The sequence below is a fragment of the Hydractinia symbiolongicarpus genome, chromosome 12 (genome assembly GCF_029227915.1).
Source record: "Hydractinia symbiolongicarpus strain clone_291-10 chromosome 12, HSymV2.1, whole genome shotgun sequence".
Classification (NCBI taxonomy): domain Eukaryota; kingdom Metazoa; phylum Cnidaria; class Hydrozoa; order Anthoathecata; family Hydractiniidae; genus Hydractinia; species Hydractinia symbiolongicarpus.
The window spans coordinates 16,730,511-16,748,047 of record NC_079886.1 but is presented as its reverse complement, the minus strand read 5'-3'; the positions used below and the strand labels follow the sequence as shown (position 1 = coordinate 16,748,047).

Here is a 17,537-nt window from a genome sequence, read left to right as displayed (position 1 = left end):
TTTAGATATTTAATGGTTAGATACAACAAAAAAGTTCATGCTGTATCAGTGCATTTAAGGCGCAAGCAATTATATTGTTCAAAGTCAGGAAAAAGGCGCAGTTCCATTATCTAATAGGACTATTATCTGGGTGAACACGGAAAGAAAGGTAAGCTTTGTCAAAATCGTGGTACGCATGCAACTCATTTTCGAATCCGCAGCTTGAACATAATTTGTTGCTTGTAATCAGTATTGTTTAGACTAAAGTTGCTCGGTAATGTCGCAGACTTTACTACAGTTGCGTACAAAGAAGTTGCTTATAAAAAATACGTGTAACTTGGATGTCCCTTCTTCTTCTTTAACCGTGACGCGTTCTAATCTACCTTACGTAGACAAGAGAAAAAGCAAGTGAGGGCTGGGAACTACAGAAAACTAAAACTAACATGAATATCATTAAAACCTCTTCTCTTCATTTGAAAAATGTAGCCGTGTAAAAAGTACACGTAAAATTTGTAATTCAAAAATTTTCCCTCCCTATAAAATATAAATGTATAATTTGTTACAGTTCTTCTCTTGTCGCTTTTGCTTGCAAATAAACGGTGAACGCATCAGCATTCAGCTCGCCAGAATAATTTTCTACAAATTTACCGTTGCCGTAATATTTGATGGTAGGAAATGACGTCACACCATGACTATGACAGTGTTCTATAAAAAGTCATAAAAATATAGAGAAAGGCAATAAAGATCTGCACAAAAAAAAATCTCGCTTACCTCCATCAAGATCGCAATTTACATCAGCTATTCCCATATTAGGAGAGCTGGATAATCGAGAAGCTGCTTGCATTAAGTCAGCACGCAATTCTGCACAATGTTTACACCCTGGAATAGATTTGCAGTGTAGTTATGACGTAATACATGCTTTTTTTTGTTAAAAAACGCATTTTTTAGATCAAGTTTAGTATAGCTTAAATCTTTGATGATTTCAGGAAGGTAAGGGAAGAAATTTTTCAAAAATTATGTTTTATAAATTATGTTTTGTTACTTGCAAAATTAAGTTTCGCCAAATTGCACTTTTTAGTGCTTATAGTTCCGCAAAAAATAGGCAAAAGTTGTTTAATCGCGAAAAAAGATTCTCCATTCTTTTTAAAAAGCTATCAAACCGGAATATAAACGTTGATATTAAACACAGTAATTTTTCTTAGTCAGGACAGAATTCGTCAAAAAACAGTAGATCTTCTTGTATGTCAACGTGACATTATTGGCATGTTAAAATTCTAACACCCCGCGTTAATTATGAAAAAAGCGTGTAAATAAAAACACAAGAATCCAACGACGTGCATCTTTTGACACATAAGACCTTTTGGGGAATATAGGATAAGCTGCCTGCACCTTATCTAAAATCCTTTACGTAAATTCACGTAAAATACAAGCAATTGAAGGACGCAGTGTCAGATTCCACAAACTTTTTAATACAGGATTTTTTAATTTCTCGGTTTCAAAAGCGAAAATCTCCTACAAACTTTTTAAGAATGACAACAAACAAACTTACACTTCACGTGGAACATCACAAGTACGTGTTGCGTTTTCTCAATATGCGGTTCAAACGTGTCTTTTTGTAAATGCACCACAGAGCTTGGTATTTCCTCGAACGTATCTTCATCAACAGAAGCCGCACGCCGATCGTTGGAATCTAGGTTTTTCTTCATGAAATTCAACAAATTTTCATCAGTTCGGTGCTCTTCGAAATCCTCCACAAATACACCATTACTGAATATAAATGGAAAAACCATCTCTAGTCGGTTGGTTGAGAATAGGAACTAACCTGGTATATAATATACAACCCTGGCATGTCTACTTTGGCAGGAGTGTAGCTTAAAAAAACAACGCCGAAAATGCGCACAATATAAGCATTACGAAATCACCAACCCCAACGTCCTTTTCACTAATTTATGTAATGTTCATTTTTGCGCCTAACTATCTTTTTATTAAGATATTGTAAAGTATTTTTTATTAAAGCGGAAAATCAACACTACTGCTACTAAAGTCTTCTCCTCCAACCCGTACTTTTTGTGTTAACAAATAATTTCAAATCACCGTTTTCAAATGAGTCAATAGTTTATTCAATGACTTCAAGATGTAAAAAATATATAGGAAAAAATATCATCCTTACCTGTAATATTTCACTAAAATAGAAAAAGAGATTTAAAATTAGAAATACAAAAGAAAAACATTCGATTTAATCCGCCTCCTTGAACAACATTAGCAAATTTCGCGGGTAAAAAATTCGTGTAGTATTAAAATGAAAGAAACTTTGTACAGCTACAAAACTAAGATTGATTAGTTTATAAAAATCAAAATAATTAAAACCTGTTGTGCTGTTACGTTTTTTGAGTGGGTTTTCTAAAATGATAACTTCAGATACAATTCCCGCGTACTTATTTTCCTCAATTTAAGCAAATTCTAAAAATTCGCTAAAATTAGTACACTGAAGTACATAAGGTTGCGCAAAAGTATGTGACTACTTACAAGTCGGATAACCAGTCACTCCCTCGCGCTTCACTAATTCTCTTTCCTTCGTAGCATCAACAGCCGCCAAAACACCCGGGAAGTTTTCCTCTTTTAAATGCTTTGCAACCTGCATATACGCCGGTTTCATGCTAGTGCAATGACCACACCAGGGGGCGTGAAACATCACTAAAACGTCTTTGCCTTTTAAGAACTGATCAAAAACTGGCATTGTAAGATGGTGCACTTCGGATGGCTCATCTTTCCACTCCTTCACTACTTGTTCGCTCTCCTTCTGTCCAGGACTAAAGAGAAAAAAATGAAAACAGAAAAGTGTTTACGTGAAGACAAATAACAGTTGAAGCTGAAATGAACTTACCTTCTCATGAACTCTATTAAAGCTTCTTTCGTCCGTGGTTTTTGATACTTCATCACTTCTTTTCCATCCCTATATAACGACAGTAAAAAATACACGGCTTTTTTATTAAAGGCTGATATTTCACTTAAAACTAAAAACTTTTTAATAATCTGCTGAGCTACAGACAAGTTTTGTGGCTTTGATAATGGGACAAGGAAAAATTTTCTGCTAGTTTAGATATCTTTATAGCAATATACACATAAGCGTTTTCAAATCAAAGGTGAGACATTTCTTCCCAGCAAATCTCGATTTAGTCAAAGAAACTATAAATAGCTTTTAAAAATGTTCTCAACGATTGTTCAGTTTAGAACGTATAATAGGAAAAATTATGCTCAATGTTCTCAAAAAAATTGAAACGCTTATAAAAAAAAGCAAATAAAATAAATCAATAAAAAAAGACTTACTTGAAGTATTTTACTGAACAGCACATAAAAAATAATTCGATTCATTAGAAACAAGGAAAAATAACTTAACCAACAACAACAACACTTAACCAACAAACGACAACAACGACACTAAAAATCACTCTTACATGTTGGATACCCCTTGATATCATATTTAGAAGGTAACATCTCATTCGCAGTACAATCAACAGCTGCTAATTTTCCATCAATCTAAAATGGTTTAATACGCCATTTACAGCAAAGAAACAAACATTAACAAATAAAAACAAATAACAACCAAAAACAAATTTATGTACTTCACTATCATTATTGAGGGCTTCAGCAGCTTCACTGAACGCTGGTTTCATCTTTTTACAATGACCACACCCTACAAAACACAAAATATTAATTTCCTCGTCATTTACCTCCCTTGCAATCGAAACAATCAAAACTACGAAGACATCCTACACGGTGCATAAAACATAACAAGCACGGATCTGTGTTCCTCCATGAAACTACCAAATGTATCATCGGTTAAGTGAGACACATGTTGGTCTTCTTCAGCCCAGCTTTTTTCGACAGGTTTAGGCGGTAGCGGTTGTGGGCTGAACAAAAAAAAAAACGCATGAAGTTAGTAAGAATACGAGTTGGGTTCTCAAATCTAAAATGTCAGGTTGGAATGAAGAAAAATCCCAAAATCGTACTTAATCATGAATTTGATGATTTCTTCTTTCTCTCTACCTCCATCATAATCCTGATCTTTTACGCCATTTCTTAAAAAAAAGTAAGAACAGATTCCATACAAAATGTACTGTCACATTTAAAAAAAAATACTACTCGTTCGCAAAAACCGTAATTATCACGTACTTGAAATACTTCACTGTCATAGCAACAATGACGTCAACATAAATAAAAGAAGAGAAACAAGAACAGTAACGTTAAGCTTTGATATTGTCTGTTGTGATTTAGCTGGAGTTAGAATATAAGACGAATTGGACAGCAACATCCATCTTAACTAATGTACAGTTTTGTCTGGTTGTTAATATGTTTCAGAAAATTAAAGGTACGTATTCGTAGCCAAATATTACTCGTAAAAAAAATATTCATACAGAATACACCACTCACAATTCGCACCGTGGAAAATTGACTTTATAAAAGGGACAAGCAGGCAAACTTGAAAAAGGCATTTTAACAAACTACATCACTCACGTGTTGGGTAGCCTGTTATACTGTATTGTCTGCACGTGCCTGGGTTGGTCGTACAGTCGACTGCTGCAAGTTGCCCATCAACCTAAATAAATATAAACATCTAACCCGTTAGCAGAAGAAGCTTTTGGTGTGTATTACACCAGGAAAATTTATTTTTGTTGTTGTTGTTGTTGTTCAATCACACGTTATACTCTCCAATATTTAGCCCTTTTCAACTTTTTTACGTTTTTAAATGAAAGCTAACACAAATATCACATATTAAAAATTTATTTTATTTTCTTGAAATAAAAAAAACTTTGTAAAAATGTGTTAAAAAATAGAATGTGCGCGAAATTTAGCCGAAATATAGTAAAAACGTCTATAGATTATCGTAAATTAAACTGACCTACAGAAAAAAAGCTTACCTTGTTTTCCGTGTTGACAACTTTAGCAGCTTCCCCATACGCTGGTTTCATCCTTTGACAGTGACCGCACCCTAAAGCAAAGATGTAAACACACCTATATCTATTCCATTTAACACACTTCACATCTTTTTTACGTTGGATACTTACAAGGGGCATAGAACATGACCAACACTGAAGGATTACTCGCTACGAAATCATCGAAAGTACCGTCATTCAAATGTTTTACGTCCTGGTTTTCGTCAGCCCAAATTGGTTCTTTTGGTACTTCCTCTTTCTTTGCAGGCCCCCTATACAAAACCATGTGTTGTATATAAAGTTGTATCAGCACACAAACAAAGTAATTAATGCTAAATTGTTGCCATGCTCACCCAGTTAAAAAAGAAATTAAATCCTCTTTGTTTCTTCCACCTTCGTATTCAGAATTCTTTCCATCTTTGAAATATTTCAGAGTTGGATAACCCTTGATCTCGTATTTGCCAGCCACTTTACGATTTTTCGTACAGTCTACGGCAGCCAAAACATGGTCCTTTCCAACAAGATCGCCAGCTGCTTCAGTATACGCAGGCTTCATAGATTTGCAATGGCCACACCCTATGAAAAAATATGGTCGTCTTAGCCCCTATCCTTATGATGGCCCAGCCAATGCAGTGTGACTTCACTGTGCGGTAACTACAACTTGACAGGGGTAAAAGATAAAAAAACACTAAGTTGAAAAAGTTAGTCCGAGTGCAGTCTACCAATAAAATAATTTTTTCTGTCTTGTTTTCGACTATTAAGAACTAAAAACACAAAACGATGCTTGCGTCAAATTGGAAATAAAAAGGACTCAACAACAAAAGAGACATAACTCACAAGGTGCATAGAACATAACCAGAACAGAGGGATTATCTGAAATAAACTTATCAAAATCATCATCCCCCAGGTGTACAACATCACTGGGCGTGTCTTTCCACTCCTCCTCTGCTGGAGGCACTGGAGCAGGTTTATCAGTGGGATCTTTCATGAAGTCGATGAAACCATTTGCAGTTCGGTCTCCATTATAAGCGAAATCTTTTTTGCCATACAAAAAGTATCTATGGAAAAGTTTGATAAGTGTTTACATGTAAGGAATCAACTGAGAGAATATAACTTTTTTCTGATATTTTCCCTTGATAATCTTTTTGTTTTTTTCTTTGTTTTTTCGAGCATGCCTGGGGTCAGGGTGGTGATGTGGTATTATAATAAATTGGCAATGGTTGTACAAGTTGTAAACAACGGACTTGCACGACCGTTGTTTTCTTTAATTTCCTGGATTCTTCAGACATTTCGACTAAAGTTGTGTGAAGTTCCCTGACCTCCCTCACCTGTCACGCAAAGGTTTTCGGATTCCGCCCCCCCTGACGGTTTTTTTTTAATAACTCCTGATTGCTTTCTTATATGGCTATGATACTTACTGAGTTTCAACATTTATCTATTAGACACCTGCATGCTAAATTTTTAGGTCCCATACCTTTCAGAGGCTTTGATATTGGCCATTACTCGAAACTACCCTAAAAATCTCTATGAAATCCTTATAGTGGGGAAAATATAATAACTCCTGTTAGGATTATCCTTAGAACTTGAAACTTGCAACACAACTTTGTTTCATCAAGAAGAATCATTGTGAATAATTTTGACACGTGACTAATCCGATTTCCCGATTTTGTCGGATTTTACTCGAAAATCGAAAAAAAACGGATTTTCGGGCAATTTTTGGTAATTTTTTTCCGATCCATGTAAAAACCGTAAGATATGTTAAAAAATTTTTATTTAGCTTTCAGAAACTTCAAACAGAATGTAACAATTCGCTCTAGAACAAGAGTAATTATATTTTAAGCAGATAGTGGCATTTTTAACAATTTTCAAGCTTCTGATGACGTCACAGAAAATGTGCTGACGCAAGCAAAAATTTATTGCCGCCATTTTGTTTCTTTTATGACGTACTATAAGTGTGCCAAGTTTGATTCAATTTGAACAATCCTATGAAAAGTTATTGAGGGGGGCGGAATCCGCCCCCCCCCCCCCCCCCCAGGTCATAGTATGTTCGAAAAACCCCGGACCGAATAGGGTTAATCTTAACAATCGACCTACCTAAAAGTCGGATAACCAGACACGTCAAATCGTTCACAACTTTTGCGATGCACTGTACAGTCAACCCCTGCATACCAGACCTTGCGATCATCTTTATAATGCTCTGCAGCCTTTTCAATCTCAGGTTTCGCTTTCTTGCAGTGTCCACACCAAGGTGCATAAAACATTACTAGCAATAGAGATGTAAAAATTTCGATTATAGCTATAACTTGCATATAAATAGATACCTTCTTAGTTGTTCCACAATTTTCTGGTCTGTATTTTATTAATTTTAAAACGGTTAAAACTCAAGATTTTAATCCAAACAGCGAGGGTTATCTACTGATATCTACCCTTTTTACAATTTTAATTTAAAAACTTTCAACTATAATCTTCCGAGAAATTTTTTTTCTTATATAGCACCCAGATATAAAAGTTATTATCAATTATCAATCAAAAGGATTGATTCTAAAATGTCAATACACACGAAGCTTAAAAACGCCGCACAAAATATTCTGATATATTTTAAGGTATTAAAATCATATCTAAAAAAATTATTTATAAAGATTTTTCTGTACTATGCAGGGCTCTAACTTTTTTAAATTTTAATTTTTACATCCTTTCTTAAAACCAAAATGACAAAGATAAAAATGATGAAAATTTGTTTGCATAACATTTTATCTTCCGGTCCCTTACTCACCAAGAACGTGTTTCTTTTTTTTTAGACTTTCCTTGAAACTGTCATCTTCTAAGTGGAGAATTTCTGGAGAAGAAACCTCTGCCCAAGGCATATCTTCAGGGGGAGGTGGTGGAGGTGCTTCAGGATTTTTCATGAACTCTATTATTTTATCTTTGGTTCGAATACTGAGTTTAAATTTGTATTCTGCGTTGGCAAAATATTTGATAGTTGGATAACCACTGACATCAAATTTTTTACAAACACCCTGTTCTTTGGTGCAATCTACAGCGGCTAACGAACCTGCAATCTAAAAAAAAAAATCAAAACTTAAAAAACATTTTATAAAAAGACACTAAACATAGAAATGTTCTCACTTTATACCATGAAAAAAAGAGAACTAAAAAGAACAATAAAAAAAAATCAAATAATAAACCTCTTCTTCTTTCATTTGTTTCGCTGCGTCAACATATTCAGGTTTCATGTTCTTGCAATGCCCACACCCTATATCATCACAGAAATTGAAAATAAATGAACAAAGAACACAATAATTGCCACTGCAATAAAATTAATTGAGGAAGCGTAATTTTTTTCTTTTCTGACAAAAAGCCAAACTTGCCACACAATCCATATTTTCTAATATTATAAGTGGTCTCATACTTGAGCAACACAATTTTTACAAGATAATCATGATATTACGTTTATATAGAAAAAGCATACTTACAAGGTGCGTAAAACATCACAAGCATCGATGGGTTAGCTTTTAAATTTTCATCAAAAGTAGCATCAGTGAGGTGTAATATTTCAGGTGCTTGTGAAGACCACGGTGTCTCTTCTTCTTCATCTTTTTTACCAGAACCTTCAGGCTGAGGACTAAAATGTTAAGCCTCGGTGTCACTTATAAAGTCAATGCAGATACAACAGCTGAAGCAAGAGAGATAAAACACACAATGCAAGTGTCAATTTTTTCTTATTTGTATCTATTTTGCATTAGTTTCGCAAATTTTTTTGTGTGGTCATAAAACACAAGGTGTAAAAAGTATTACATTAAATAGACTCAGTAACAATAGAAAACACAATTGTGCATGTTTATTAACCACAAAAACTTTGATTGTCCTTTCCATTGACCTTCCAATTTTTAAAATGACGAATTCTAAACTAGCCTCAATACTCAAACACTTTATCAGGAATAGCAAATAGATGAAAAGAAATTCTAAAAATTTTGATAATTTTTTAAATTTTATTACAAAGATTTGTTTACTGTTACGAAGATATGTTGTGTAAAAAGAGAAAGAATTTAAAAAAACAAGTAGTTACAATGGATAACATAGGAAACCATGACAATTACTAATACTCGAAATTGTCCGTGATTAAACGATTTAAATTCACAAAAATCAAGAACTATACCAATTATTTTTATCTTTACCTTTATTTTGAAGGAATACACATTTATTACGTCAAATTGTGCCCACACTATATAAAGTATGAAGGAATTCTTACTCTGCTAGCCAATCAATAAGACCCTGCTTATCGTATTTACCAGCATATCTGTATTTCTTTTCTCCTTTCCTATAAAAGAAATCGTTTTATATTATCATAAGTCGTCGCTCACCATGTAAAATTTCAAAATGTTAAAACAAAGAAACACAAATGGAAAGTCACTATACGATAATTACTAAAATTGATTTCCTTTCCACTAAAATTAGGTGCACAATCAAAGATCTGAAGTCAGCAGACTTGTTAGAAAAGAACACTGTTGAAAAAACTGAGGCAATTACACAATATTATTATCTGTAACACACTCACTCAAAGTAGATAAGAGTTGGGAATCCAGTAATGTTGAACTGGTATCGAACATTGAATGCATCTGGTTTGTCTACATCCATGCCTACCAGTACCTAAAAAATGGTAAAAGGCGATAGAAAGTGCAGAGAAATGCATTCTAAGAAAGATTTCTGAAATAAGGCATCATTTGGGTAGCATTTTAACAGGCTTTTAATATTTGCCTTCTTTCAAAAGTAAAAAATCAAAGCTACAATTTTTTTATGAAGCCCTCCTCCTGTTTTTTACACAACCTGTTATTAAGACATTGATATTAATATAAAAACTTTACAACACACCAATACTTTTAGACTAGATTTATAGGCTTTGAAAGATTGTTACAATATACATAGCTAATTTCTACTTTTACTTACAGCTTTTCCCTTAAGTTCAGAAGCAGCTGCAGAGTAATCAGGTTTCAATTTCTTACAGTAACCACACCCTAATAAAAATGAGAACAGTTTACATTTTTGAATAAGATTGAACAACTCATTCAAGAAATAAAAGATTAACAGGGAGTGACACAAGGTGATCAATGTGTTAGTTTCCTAGAGAAAAAACAACATGCAAACACTTTAATTGCTTAAATTTCTAAACTTCTGGTCGTTTAGGTATCTCAAGACCCACACAGGTTGTTTTTCAACACCCATATCCATGTCATATATTAACTCTTGATTCATAACGTAAGTAATATCTGGGTACTTACAGGGCGCATAAAACATAATTAACATTGGACCTTTTTCTTTTCTTCGAAGTTTGTTCAAATCCTAAAGACAATATTAGAAACAAAACCTTTTCTTTCTTTACTTCAAATCACAAAATCATGTTACTCTTCAAATAAAAAAGACAATGTAATAAAAAGGCATACTTTCTCACTATTAATATGCACAACACTTTTAGAAGTTGGATCCTCTTCCCATGGTGCATCACCCGATGGATCAAGCATAAATGTCAACATTGACTATGGTAAAAAAACATTAAATTCTAGATTGTGTTAAGCTATAGATCGTCAGGAAAAAAAATCCTGTTCAAAATGCATCAATAATGAACCTTTGAAGTTTCTTTCCTGTCAAAATCCTTGTGAAAAGCTCCATCTCTAAATGTAAATTTTTTGAATTAATGCAACAAACTCATAATTCATTTCCATATTGTATTTGTTGCAACTTACTTGTAATGCTTGAGTAATTTTGGTTTCGGGTTAACACTATATTTCTTGCAGAGCTTTTTAGATTCTTTATCTTCTCTGAATATATGAAAAAATCAGTTTACTAACTTTAATGAAAAACCTCAAATAAATAGAAATTGAGACATAATATACTCCATAGCATCAGTAAACTAAAAATGAGTAGAAATGAAATAGTGCAAACAACCAATAGTTGCTGGTTAAAAATATGTTGATGTTTGTTTTCGAAGTTTCAAGTTGCTAGTTTTTCATTCTGTATAAAAATACTTACCCACAGTTAATATAAACAATAGTTCCCTTTCCTTTAACTTCCTTTGCTACCCCATCTAACAATCGTAATGTGCTTAAAACTGACTTATCTAAAGAGCAAAAAATAAATCAATTTTTAAAAAAAATACAAAAAACACAAAAATTCTTAAAGGCTACCCAATCTATAAAATGACGTTGGATTTATATTATGGAGTTCTTTCTAAAATTTTTTTAAAAAGCTCTATTCTCAAGATATTTAAACAATTTCAGATTTAATTAAGTTGCATAAATTATGATGCCATATTTAAGTAATAGCAAATTTTGACATCTTTTGTCATCAGTAATTTTAGACCTGTTAAGGGATGTGCATTCAAATTTTATTAATGCAAAGATATTAGAAAGTTGAATTGATTAACATAAAATATTTTGCCAAAATGACACCTGTTTGCTTGTCCCAAGGCTAATATCATTTTATACCTCGGGTTCCCTTAAGTTGGAAGGATAGATACACACGTAACAAATAAATTGTATAACCTATCAGTAATTTATCACATTTTATGGGTTTAATAATCCAAAATAGTATATATTATTAATTCTATAGCAATTAGTGGAGATATAACTGCTCATCGTACTGTGTCAAAAATTTGGTTCAAGGTAGAGTTTTTTTTTTCAAATTTACTACAAAGAAAGAATGCATAAGAGCAACCTCTGTAAGTTGTGTCGACACTCAGGATTTGCTGACGTAGCAGACATATTTTTAAAGTACACAAGCAGGTCATGCATAAAAAGGAAAATATATCAACGAAAAAATTAAAGTTTTAATTTTTCTCCAGAGTATAGTTCAGTTTTTTCCTCAGCAATGTATGAACATTAAAAGCTCTTAGCAAAAATCAATTCAGCTACATCATAAAAAACAGTTTCTAACCACTGGGGTTTAATTAAATCATTGCAAAAAAGCTAAAATTTACTTAATTGTCTTTTTTTGTGTCAAAGTTTAATATTTATTAATGCATTTCAAGTAATGATTTTTATTTTTATTATTTTATACAATAGTATTTATAGAGTATAGCCTCACAAATATCGAGGGTTATACCCTGTTTATTATTTCCAGGAGGGGCCTTGGCTTAGATGGATAGTCCTAGAGTATTTAATGCTCTTTTTGAGCTACGCAGACCCAATTAGGGCCTGTGCTCTACTAGACAACTCCTGGCAACATCCAAATGGCCCACACAATGTGCCATTTCCCCAATTTCCCTCACATGGCCTAACCTAACCCGGGGCTAGGGTAACATTCACTCGCCCATGTTAAATCGTCGTAAGAGGAATCGAACCCCGGTCTCTCGCACAGAGTACGAGAGCTATAACCACTAATCTACGGCGCCACGTATGTATAATGTATAAATTACGTATGTATTATGTATAAATAGTTTTTTTATAGAAAAAAAATTATTTAAATTTAGTAGCTAAAACATAAAAACTAGCATTTCCTAAACAAAAGGAAATATATTAAAAGTCTAAGTGGGAAAGCTATAATTATGTTGCTAAATATATAAAAGCATAAATCACTGAGAAAAATAAGGATTTTACTATATATGTTTTGTTAAGAAAATTTTGCTGATGTGAAATACAAAAATGCCACAATGTTTGAATAAGCTCTCTTTATTACTTACAGGTTTTGTGAATTGCTGTCAACTTCAAAGGCTTGTCAAAACTGTATATTTTACTGGATTTTAGCCCACAATATTTAAACAGGTGATCTTATTTATTGTAAAATAACAATGGCTCACCATCTTTAGAATATAGTGTCAGGACATTGGTATGTGTTTTTAACACTTTTTTATATTCCTTTACATTGCCAACAACATGAACATTTTTTACATTGACTTTTCCATTGCATGTCTGGAATAAAAAAAAACATGATTTGTTAATTAATCATGGATAAAAAGGTGGTCAGTGATGTCTCTTATATACATGTAAGCACAACAGAATAACTGCACTGACAATTATTCTTGTACAGTCATGCAAAACTTTACCAAAAATATTGTTTAGTCAAAATATGGGGTTTTAATGCCAACATGTTTTCCTGGCCAATACACCAGCTCCTAACCCAGCATAATACGAACTAGCAAAAATAATTCTAATCTTGACTTACCAATAACAAACATAAAATACTAGCCAGTAACACAAATATGTGATTTTTTATCATTGTTACTTTCTAAAAGAAAAACAGTCAATAAAAAAATTAGAGTAATTAACCCTAATTGTTGTGACAACAAAATATCCTTGTAATAATTAAGGAGTCAATTTGTATTAATTTCACATAATTTTCTCAAAGCAAGGCTCATTAAACAATCAAACAAGCACAAACCATGAAAATAATCTACATTTCCTACAACTTCTTATAGAATTTTTTTTTCTATATATTACATGGAGCTGGACTTGAGGGTTAAAATATGCTGATATTTTTAAATTACCCAGAGCTCTACAACATAGTGCATCAAAGTATTGGCTATTGCTGAAACTATAAGGCTAAGACTTGAAACCAAAGACAATGCAAAGAAATGCCATGATGAGTAGTAGCTACAAGTAAAACAAGAAGTTTTGAACATTTTTTTAAATTGAATTTACAAGATTTTGAGGCACTCCACAATCAGAATTGCAAAACATAAACTCCTTTCTGATGTCTGATGACAGGGAATGGCAACATCTGGAGAATATTTATTTAAAGATTTAAAGCCATCTAGTATCATACCAGGGTTCCAGAGCTAAAAGAGTTTACCACTCAAAATGTAAACAAAGGAACCAATGGTGGAATACGCTCTTTCAGCTGTGCTGCCTGTGCATTCCAAATACGAAAACTAAAACACATTTATGACAGCTAAGCTAGGTTCAAACTGGTATACTGTAACACAAGATCCCTCATACACTTTTTACAACACAATAATTTGAGAAAACCAATACTCCATCCCAACTTATTTTGCGATTGGAGGAGGTAAACATCACACTTTTATAAGGAGAAAACACGTAATCTAATTAATTACTATAATTTTCTTCTTTCTGTAAACAATGACCGTAGCTAAATAAATCCTAAAATATAAATGTGAAAAATATGAAATCGTTCACGCTATTTAAGGATTGTGTTAACTCAAATTGCCTGACCTTATATTGCGTTTGGATCGTAAAAAAAAAATTCCGAGTTTTTTCCAACTTACCGACTCGGGTTTTTATTACCAAAAGTGAGTCATTCGGAGGACGCGAACATAACATATTGGCAGCCTCTAGCTAAGTGTGAAAACATTCTTGGGGGAACCTGAGGGGGGGTTCCGATCCAAACGCAATATAAGGTCACAAAATTTGAGTTAATACAATCCTTAGCTAAATAGCTTGAACGATTTCATTCACACACTGCATGATCCTTGTTGTAAGTTTAGCCCAACTGCCTTAGCTATGTCTGTATGTTCTTAATCATATTGACAACCTAACACATTCTTCGTAGATAAAGAGAAGCGAACATATCTAATCTAATAAGATCGATGGATTTTTATCATATATAGTGTATAGCTAGCTAGCTAATATCACTAGCAGAAATATTTAGTTGGATAAAAAGTTTATAGTTAGAACACAATATACCAATATTTTACCACTCACTTAAGTTAGATTCAACATCTTTTTTCTGCATTGAAAAAGCAAATAAAATATATGATTTTCACAAACAAAACAAGAAAGAAGAAGAAAGAATGACCGCGTTTACGTGGACTTGTGCAGCCATATTCCCATCCCAGCGTACTAACAAAACAACGGCGACCGAACAAAAACATGTGCTTTGTGGTTCCTATCGGTCCGCTGCAGAGAGAGAGCTAAACCTCGTTCTCAGGGCTTTTTTGCTTGTACTAACGACATAAAAACATGATGGGGTCACTCCGCCACCTAGTGTTCACATGATGGACGTCCCAACATAAAAGAATAAGAAACCCTGGGAACGAAGTTGGGGATACCTGGCTCATTTGTCTAATTAACATTCTCTTATTCTTCCTAAGGTGAGTTGCGAACGTTTACAAAGTTCCGTATATGCGCGCACATCTTAACAGGCAATAAAAGAAGGACCACATAAAGAAAATTGACTGTTTCCTTTAAGTTACAGATTTAAGGAATAAACGATCTAAAAGGAGTTGGAATTGGTTTTTCTTAACTATCATTTTAAGATATAAGGTTTCAATTATTTCAAAAAGAAAGTTGTTTTTTAAACTTGATTTCTCGATCGTTGCAGTCCTGTTCTTGATATCCTTTTTAATCCTTTCTTCACTCTTCATGTATTGAAGCAAATACAATAAATATATTTATACCCGTAAGCTGATTAGAAACATATTAAAATGCATGTTACCTAGAAATAAAAAAACACCCACACCATCGGCTCTTTGTTTATTTTAAAACTGGCGAATAAAAAACAGGCGTCGATTTAGAATCTGCATATATAATCTTACTACGTCAATGAAAAAATTTCGTCGGTTAAAATTTTCGTCACCAATAAAAAAATCGTCACTTTATCGATTTTTAGGTTGTGTATATAAAACATTTTTTTTAGAATAGATATAAATTAATTGATTACACTTTATCCATATCAGTCTGCTCAATGTGTATTGTAGAGAGTTATTCAAACAATGCTTGCAAACAATTTTCTTCTTCTTCTAAAAACATGATTTCAAGACACCTGAAAATTACATTCTAGGCAGTATAACCGAAGAAGGAGAGTATCGGAAGAAAAAGTGAAAAGGCAAACTCGTTTGAAAAGCAAAAGCAAGATAGTGGTCAGCTATAAATCATCAAAAAAGCGTCCAACAAAATGAAGAAACATCTAGCTTCAACCAAAAAATATGTTTTTTTCCATAAAAAGAAAAACGTGGAGATGTTAATGTTGTCATGGCAATACCTTGTGACTACGTCTAGATTAGAAAACAATAGATATTTTTGGCGCGTTATTAACGCATCCACAACAAACTTTTTTAATTTATTTCGACACGTGTATTCCTTACTTAGAGTTTATGATTTCCTTCTACTTTACAGCTTTCATACCTTCCAACCTCACATCCAAGCATGTTAATGATCATTTCTTTCTTGTCGTCCACATATCAAAAGGAGAAAAAAAAACCTGGGGTTGAGGTTAATATTTACTTGAAAGTCTACAACGACCAAAAATATTCGGACTAATATTTAAGACGCTCGTATTCATGAGTAATTTTCGCTAAAGAAAATTAAGTATCACGATGGCGACTTTTGTCGTGACTAAAATTATCAATAAGGCGATGCAAAAAACATCCTTTATTTCATTGTAAACATTTGTTACTCCAAAGCTTGGCTTGGTGTTGACTTTTAGTGGAATGCATTTTTAATTCCCCTTATTATATTGGCGCGATAATTTGGGAGAAATTGACAATACTAAATGATGAAAATAACAAATTGTAGATTGAGAGACCGAACTAAAAATCACATGGAATCAATGGCATACTTTGACTAAAATTACCTATATATATACAATAATTTATAGATGCCCAAAATAATTACGGTAGTGGTATTACAGCACTTGCAGAGCCACCTAAGTTATAGCTAGCCTGTTTATAAGCACTGCATGAACAGGCTTCTGATACGTATCTTTAAAAGGCAATGGGATAAAACAGTGGTTTCAGGGAAATTTCGCGTTAAGCCAATATACAAACAACAATGCTATCATAGTGATAATAAAACTTCTGATAGATTCTACACTACAAGTAATTATCTCCAAATATTAAAAATGATTGTTTTATATCTTAAAATATCAAAAGTGATTTGCACAACAAAGGCTTAGAAAGTTGTTTTGTTAAAAACGTGTTATGATCTCCAGCAAAATCGTTTACGATTTCAACACCATTCAATTACCACACACATGTTGAAACCACGTGAACTAGTGCCCAACAATCGATGATGTGGTTACGTTATCAAGAGGAGGCTGGGGAACAGGTGCGTCGTGACTGTAATCCCCTCGTCGCAGTTTTTGTCCATTAATAACAATCTCAGCAATGAACAGTATCACGGCAAAAAATCCAAATACTGTGCCGGCTTCCAAGGTTACACAAGAAGTTGCACCCTTTTTGTTGATGTATTCGCATTCTGTGATTTCTCTCTGCTCGTCTGTTAACACGTAAATTCTTTTCGCTGATTTCATATCGATGACAGAGCTGCCGATAAATGCTGACGCAAGCAAAAGAAACAATCCAAAGATAATCCCAAGTATTAAATTAACCCAATACCACGGGACAGGTAAATTTCTTGTGACGCGAGAAATATTTAACACGTACACTACTACGCAGGTCACCCACGCCACCGCTGAAACTAAGGTAAAAAATCGTAACTTGGAATAACCTGTATTTTCGTAAACCACGTTCAAATCGAAAGATAAAACTGTCGCAAAAGCAATTAATAAAATCAGAATCTCCAGCAACTTGATGATAGCCAAGATTGATTTAAAATACGCTTTGTCATAGAAAGACGACATCATGCAGAAAAGAAAATTCGCTGTCCTCTTTTAATTCTTTTTTATAATAAGATTTGCTATTTTTCTTTTACAAAAAAACCCTCTTACACTAAAAAT

General features: G+C 33.3%; 1 protein-coding gene across 1 annotated transcript; it reads right to left on the bottom strand.

Moving 5' to 3' along the window:
- Positions 1 to 427: 427 nt before the first annotated feature.
- On the bottom strand, positions 428 to 13,219 carry LOC130621305 (dnaJ homolog subfamily C member 10-like). Its single transcript, XM_057436605.1, has 31 exons — positions 13,068 to 13,219; positions 12,703 to 12,814; positions 10,938 to 11,025; positions 10,652 to 10,726; positions 10,534 to 10,579; positions 10,352 to 10,444; positions 10,190 to 10,250; positions 9,858 to 9,925; positions 9,469 to 9,560; positions 9,163 to 9,231; positions 8,387 to 8,535; positions 8,099 to 8,166; positions 7,687 to 7,972; positions 7,008 to 7,176; positions 5,751 to 5,971; positions 5,267 to 5,489; positions 5,046 to 5,185; positions 4,899 to 4,969; positions 4,495 to 4,576; positions 4,153 to 4,165; positions 3,990 to 4,058; positions 3,754 to 3,890; positions 3,603 to 3,673; positions 3,435 to 3,516; positions 3,307 to 3,319; positions 2,864 to 3,076; positions 2,506 to 2,789; positions 2,150 to 2,162; positions 1,529 to 1,746; positions 751 to 858; positions 428 to 684 (listed from the first exon to the last, which is right to left on the bottom strand). Exons 1-31 carry the CDS (start codon positions 13,119 to 13,121, stop codon positions 539 to 541), a joined length of 3,534 nt encoding a protein of 1,177 aa, XP_057292588.1. The 5' UTR covers positions 13,122 to 13,219; the 3' UTR covers positions 428 to 538.
- Positions 13,220 to 17,537: the final 4,318 nt, after the last annotated feature.

Coding starts and splice junctions, on each gene's coding strand:
- LOC130621305 (XM_057436605.1), bottom strand. CDS start 13,121: ATGATAAAAAATCACATATTTGTGTTACTGGCTAGTATTTTATGTTTG. Junction 7,177..7,686: donor AAAAAAGAAACACGTTCTTG/GTGAGTAAGGGA, acceptor CTCTATTGCTAG/TAATGTTTTATGCACCTTGG. Junction 4,577..4,898: donor TTGTCAACACGGAAAACAAG/GTAAGCTTTTTT, acceptor ATATTTATTTAG/GTTGATGGGCAACTTGCAGC.